This window comes from Actinia tenebrosa, unplaced genomic scaffold (genome assembly GCF_029948245.1).
Source record: "Actinia tenebrosa isolate PJP-AT-01 unplaced genomic scaffold, QUT_ActTen_1.0 PGA_scaffold3__52_contigs__length_22856419, whole genome shotgun sequence".
NCBI classification, from domain to species: Eukaryota; Metazoa; Cnidaria; class Anthozoa; order Actiniaria; family Actiniidae; genus Actinia; species Actinia tenebrosa.
In genome coordinates, this window is record NW_028292580.1 from 12,767,100 (window position 1) to 12,773,827 (window position 6,728).

Genomic DNA, 6,728 nt, shown 5'->3' on the forward strand with positions numbered 1-6,728 from the left:
TCATTCTTTACATACACCAAATAAGATTACTTATAAGGGCAGCCAATGTATTAAATTAATTAGAACCAACTGGAAAACAAAGATTTTAAGTAGATTTCTAACACAAAATGCATGGCATTCATGAACTTCACTCTAAACAAACACTTTACTCTTTTTAAAAGTACAAACAGCATTCGCTTTCACGATTTCCAGTTACAAAAGTATAGTTTTACTACTGAAAATCATAAAACAGGAAAAAAAATCGCTTTATTTGAAAATTTTCCCTTTTTTCTAGCCCCTTTTTTGCTTGAATATCCGAGATTCAAAAATTGAATTCAGGCTCACATAGAACTGGTCAGCTGTCTGCTAAATAAGAAAAGTTCCCATGGTTACATGGCTAGTAAGTGAGGTAATTAAAGATGGCGGACGGAGTACATGAAATTTATTGCTTTAGATTTTGAGGCTATGACTGCCTAAACAGACGAGAATTTTGCCAAAAAAGTGGACATTTATCCTAGAGATGCTCTTAAGATATAGTGCTATGTAGGTATTTTTCCAATATTTGCGAATCATGAACAGAAAACACTTAATTTTACGTGCAAATATGTTTTTTTTGTATTCGTAACTTGTTGTTTCCTATAATTTAAAAGTAGTTTTGAAAACTACGAGCGCACTGTTAAAGGTTTTGAATTCATCAATAAATAACTCATAAAATACTTAACTCTTTGATTATTACTGATAACGCTGCATTAGTTTGAGCGGGAATTTCAAGGCGCGTAAACTAGTACTTGATGTAACGATCAAAGCTCGTTCATCTTATTTCTACTATATATTCTTCAAAATACCATAAAGCGATAATAAGTCTATAACTGGGCGTTTGCAAAGTTTCCAAGGATTAACTGGCGATGTCAGGGACATTTCTGTGTCCTAATTCTTGTGGATTTGCGAAAGTTGCTGCATTGGAGATCGCAAGGACCACTGTATTGATAAGGGAACAAGGAGAAAGTTCGACAAAATATAAAGCACACCTGAAGACTGAACAGTATAATAAGTTTAAAAGTATCTTTTCATCCGATGATTGGGAAAGATTTTCAATCGATTTCATTAAATTCCATAAGAAACTCCAAGCCTTAAGAGAGAAAGTTAATAAGTGGAACGTCAAGAAACTAGAAGAAAAATCTAAATTCCTCGATACTTTCTCCCTTAAGAAATGGATTAGTCTTCCAGAAGCTTGAAAGAGAGAACACAGCCTTGCCAACTGCAAAGGATGTGCTATCCGATTTTCTGATATACAGGCATATTTTCCGGTGAATTCACCTCAGCTTAAAGCCAAGGCAAAGAGTAATCCAGTGTTTGCAGCTAGGAGTGCTGCAGAGAAGTTATATACTAAAACCCCTCAAACTAAACCCCTGAAAAATGACATTAAAACAGCTGCTAGGGACATGTATAAAGCTGTTGATGGCGTGTTTGAGAAAAGGTTTAACACAAGTTTTGCAGAGGCCCTCTCAAAAGTTACAGAGTTGAACCTTCAACATAAATCAAAAAATGAGAGACGGAAAGAAAGAAGAAACCACTACAAGCAAAATAAAGATAAAATTGAACAACAAATGAATGACACTGCATTTTTGAGGTGAGTTAAATCTAAAACATAATCACTACACTATTATTCACTTTTGATCAACAGAACCTAATCAAAAATACTTAAATCTTGTGGAAATAACTCCTGCTAAAATCCTCCAATCATGCAAATAACAAGAAAAACTAACACTTCCCCTCAATAAAAACAAACACCAGCTCTGATAGCACATCATTTTATTTTTCATTTTCAAAAATCCATCAATTACAATATTCTGACTAATGAAAACTACAAATCTTAGGTTTAATGGTCAAATTCTTTCAATTTTTTTTTCTTTTTAGATGCTATGGTAGTGGACAGTCACTGAATGGGTGGGATAGAGCAAGAAAGGCACTCTGTTTTGAAACCAAAGAAGCTGCAAAGGAAAGGAGAGAAGAAGTAATTTATGGTCCACCAACAAAGAAAGCAAAGAACCACACTGGAAATTTTGATGCAATGAACTGGGATAAAGAAGCACTTAAGGCAGAAATACAAAGTTATGAAGACAAACACAATATTAACTGGAGTGAGCTAGCTAAGAGATATGATGTTACCAACAAAACTAGTCAGTTGACAAAAAATGGTGGGCAAATAATTAAAGAATGGCTCATCTCTGAAAACATTGATGTACAACGCTTTACAACAAAAAGAAAGAGAGATGGTAGTCCTGTGATCAGACGCAAAAAAAGAAAAGGGCAAGGTGGGGAAATAAGTGTTCCTGTAGAAGTAGATCAAAAAGTGCTACGTCAACAGCTAAAGGAAAAACTGAGGTCAAAAGAATATACGATTGGGGAACTGATAGTGCCTCGCCAGGTAAATAATACAAAATATTTTCTAAATGTCACATCCAACCCAGATTTAACTACTCATAATATAATTTACAACAAACTCTATTTTTCTTTTTCGTAGTATGAAAAACTGGTACTTACAAAAAATCTTGAAGTCAAGAAGGTTCAATTTTCAACTGAAGGCAGGAAAGTAACCCTAAAGGAGATACGAGAAAATATGTTAGCAAAACAAATGAAGTACTTAAGAGCAACAAGTAACCAGGATATTAATGGAATGACCAAAGAGCAGCTTCAAGGTGAACTTGAGAGAGTAAATGAGCTAAATGGTATTGACACTAATGACATTTTTAAAATGAAAGAAAAACTTAGGGAAGTAGAAAGGACAAGACATCTTATGGTCTGGCTAGATAATTCCACTGTTGCAAACTCAGGCTACCTAGTTTGTTTGATCACTTGCTTGTATGACCCTGCTGTGTTTTACACAGATGAAGAATACAAGCAGGCATTTGGCAGAAATGTCAATATACAACAAATAATAGAAGAACCCGAGCTTCATTTCATTGCCCGATGTGGGAGCTCAGAGAGTGAACAAATTCTTTACAGTGACGAAAGGTTGAAATGCATTGCTGGCCTCGGAAATAAATGCACTGAAAGAGTAAAGAATATTGAATTTACTGATAAACTGAGGCTCTGTCATGGGGATATGCCACTTCGAGCCTTTGAAGCCGGCCAACAAAAGGGTGGTAATTACTTTTGCTCTGCTTGTGGCATCCACTGTGACATGGTTTACTGCCTTGACCATGCTCTAAATTGTCATTTTACAAGCCTAAAGGAGAGACAGGATGTCATACTACAAGGAGTTGTGGCTCGAAGAAAATCCATGCAAAAGAAATTAAAGCCTCTTGAAGGTCTTTCAAAAACTGAGCTAGCAGAAGAGTTAGGATCAAGGCAAATTTATGATGGAAAAACAAAGGAAGACCTGAGACAACTACTAACAGAGACCTTGCAAGGAAAACAACGGGTTCCAGCACTTTTGTTTAACACACCAAATGATTCACTCTCTAATTTAGGCCTTGACAGCTATGAAATCCTACCATGTGAACCGCTCCATGACCTGGGTCACCATATTGAGAACTTTTTTGCAGAATTCTCTAAACACTTGTCTAGAGAAGAATCTAAGATCCTGGAGGAGGCCATTTCATTGAGTCTAACAGGCAAAGACAGCAAGAGATGTGTAGATTTCAGAGTAGCTTTAATTAAGACTGCAGGTTTTGCTCACCAGTCAGGAATATTCTCCCAAGAAGCCCTTCAAACCATTGACACTCTGACTGAGATGCAAAGAATTTTGTACTCTGGTGATAAGAACCGCTCTCCTGCTCAAGTTCTTCGGTATTACAACCAGGCATGGTATCACTCAATACTGCTGCATGACTACATTGTCAACAATCCTAAAAAGCTGACCCTAAGGAAAATGTTTGGTGTGTATTTTCATAACCTCAGTGCACATGCAGGTGATATGTTGAGAATCATCTCTGGGCAATCAACTAATGCAGAAAGGCAAGAGAGGATCTTCAACAGTATCAAGAGGATAACTAAACAGACCAGCAATTACCATCCTGGACACATCATCCCCAACCTATTCATACGCCTTCAGGCAGAGAGAGAACTTGGCCTTCAAGCAAATGATCCAGGGCGACAGCAAGCTCAAGTCAGTAACCTTTCCAAATGTCTACCACAACGAAAGAATACAGTCATCCCTCTCTCCATCATCAAGAAGCATTCAAGAGAGTGGCAGTCTCACCTTCAGCACATAAGTGATTTCTTGCTTGAGGGTGAGAGTGTCTGGTGGAAGAAGACAGACAATGGAATTGAATTTCATGATGTCTCTGATTACCCTGATCCATTATTAAGGGGTCCACAGCTACATCACTTCAGATCTCAAACTCTGTCTAATGAAGAGCATTACCTGAAGAGCTGTTGGGAGGTGTGTGTCAGAGAGAACATAGCAATCCCCTTACACATCATTAGGGTTGACCAGAAAGATGGAACGACAAAGAGGGTGCATACATCATACTTAGGTGATGCTGTTCCAAATGATCCTATGCCTGTGCCTGAGCCAAATGAGCCTGTGCCTGAGCCGAATGATTTTATGCCTGTGCCCCAGCTGAATGAGCCTGTGCCTGAGCCGAATGATCTTATGCCTGTGCCCCAGCTGAATGAGCCTGTGCCTGAGCCGAATGATCTTATGCCTGTGCCCGAGCTGAATGAGCCTGTGCCTGAGCCGAATGATCCTGTGCCTGTGCCTGAGCCAAATGAGCCTGTGCCTGAGCCAAACAGTCTTATGCCTGTGCCTGAGCCAAATGAGTCTGTGCCCGAGCCGAATGATCCTATGGAAGAGGTAATAGAAGTTTATCCTGCTCCTGATGAAGTCATTAATCTGAAAGACAGAGACCCCTTTCAAGAGGAGCAAACTATAGAACATACTCACCTGCAAGACCAAGGGTATGAATATGTTGTAAAGAGCAGTCTCTGCAGAGCTATACAAGTACTTTTTGGACCATCAAAAGAACTAGAAACTCTTGACAAGAAGCACTTACATCTGAAAATGCTGAAAGCGAGAAAAAAAAGAGATGAAGAACTAGAACAAAGCTACAACAAAGATTTAGCTCATATACAAGTAAAAGTTCTGGCAGAGAGTAGGAAGAGCCAAGCTATGCTCGTAGAATGGGAAAAGTTATGTACAGTAAACAATGGACTGGTAGCGCCATCGACAGAACAAATGAAGTCTGACAAAACGGCTTCCTGTTTATTAAAGAAAATAAAATACGCTAGAGCTCTTCTAAGGGAGTGGAAAATAGATTTCTATTCTTGAAAAATCGCTGAACAGCTTTGAACGTCGTAAGCGCTAATGTGTAGAAATAAAACAAAGATTTTCAAAGTAAGTTTTTTAAGGCTTCGGTTGGGCTTGAAAGAAATATAATGTAAAACAATGTAAGAATTATATTTAATTTTTATTTCGATATTTCTAGCTTTGGTTAAACAAAATTCTTAACGAAATTTAATTCTATATCATCAATAAAAAGAATACGTACCTGCAGATTCATATGGCTGAATTATACCCCAAATATTTGTTTGTTGATCCAACACGAACAGAGTCCGAGTGAGAACGTCGGTTGTCGATCATAATCAGATTTCATTGCTTTTAAGTACTGTAGTTTGATGTCAGAGATTAAGGCTGCAGAAAATACCTAGCCCTGTTGCTCCTTAGATTTTATGGAACGAAAGAATGCAACTGTTTCTTTCCGAAGGCTTGAAAACAGCATCAAAACTCGTGAAAACAGCATCAAAACTCGTGAAAATAGCGATAATAACCGCCATCTTGGAATTCCTTTTAGCATTTGGCATCTTGAACAATACCGTTGCCATGGCAAACTAGTACCCAGGGTCCCCTCGCCAAAAACTTCGCTGGGGGTCAAAATGTAACCAAGAGCCTGACCTTAATGGTGCTGAGCATGCTTTTTTCACGAAAATTGCCAAAAAATGACCCAATTTACATTTTTCATAAATAATGCATATTTTTTCAAAAGGTATGAAAATGGCCAAAAATCGATCAAAACCATGGGCTATAGTCCATGCTTTTTGTCCCAAAATAGCCAAAAAGTGACCCAATTTACATTTTTCATAAATAATGCATATTTTTTTAAAAGGTTTTAAAATGGCCCAAAATCGATCAAAACCATAGGCTATAGTCCATGCTTTTTGACCCAAAATGGTCAAAAATGACCTATTTTCGATACTTCATAAATAATGCATATTTTTTCAAAAGGTGTGAAAATGACGCAATATGGATCAAAACCATGGGCTATATTCCAAGCTTTTTGATCCAAAATGCCCAAAAATGACCTATTTTCGATACTTCATAAATAATGCATATTTATTCAAAAGAAGTGAAAATGACCAAAAATCGATGAAAACGATGGGACATGCTTTTTACCCAAAAATACCCAAAAATGACCTATTTTCGATACTTCATAAATAATGCATATTTTTTCAAAAGGTGTGAAAATGGCCCAAAATCGATCAAAACCATGGTCTATAGTCCAAACTTTTTTCCCCAAAAAAGTCAAAAAAATGACCCAATTTACATTTTTCATAAATAATGCATATTTTTTCAAAAGGTGTGAAAATGGCCCAAAATCGATCAAAACCATGGGCTATAGTCAATGCTTTTTGACCTAAAATTCCCAAAATTGACCTATTTTTGATACTTCATAAATAATGCATACTTTTTAAAAAGGTGTGAAAATGGTCCAAAATAGATCAAAACCATGGGCTATAGTCCATGC

General features: G+C 37.2%; 1 protein-coding gene and 1 pseudogene across 1 annotated transcript; both read left to right on the top strand.

Annotated features, from left to right (window-relative positions):
- Positions 1–884: 884 nt before the first annotated feature.
- On the top strand, positions 885–1,970 carry LOC148908673 (uncharacterized; annotated as a pseudogene).
- LOC148908674 (uncharacterized) lies at positions 1,862–5,887 on the top strand. Its single transcript, XM_089035255.1, has 2 exons — positions 1,862–2,407; positions 2,504–5,887. Exons 1-2 carry the CDS (start codon positions 1,862–1,864, stop codon positions 5,252–5,254), a joined length of 3,297 nt encoding a protein of 1,098 aa, XP_088891381.1. The 3' UTR covers positions 5,255–5,887.
- The last annotated feature ends 841 nt before the right edge of the window (positions 5,888–6,728 follow it).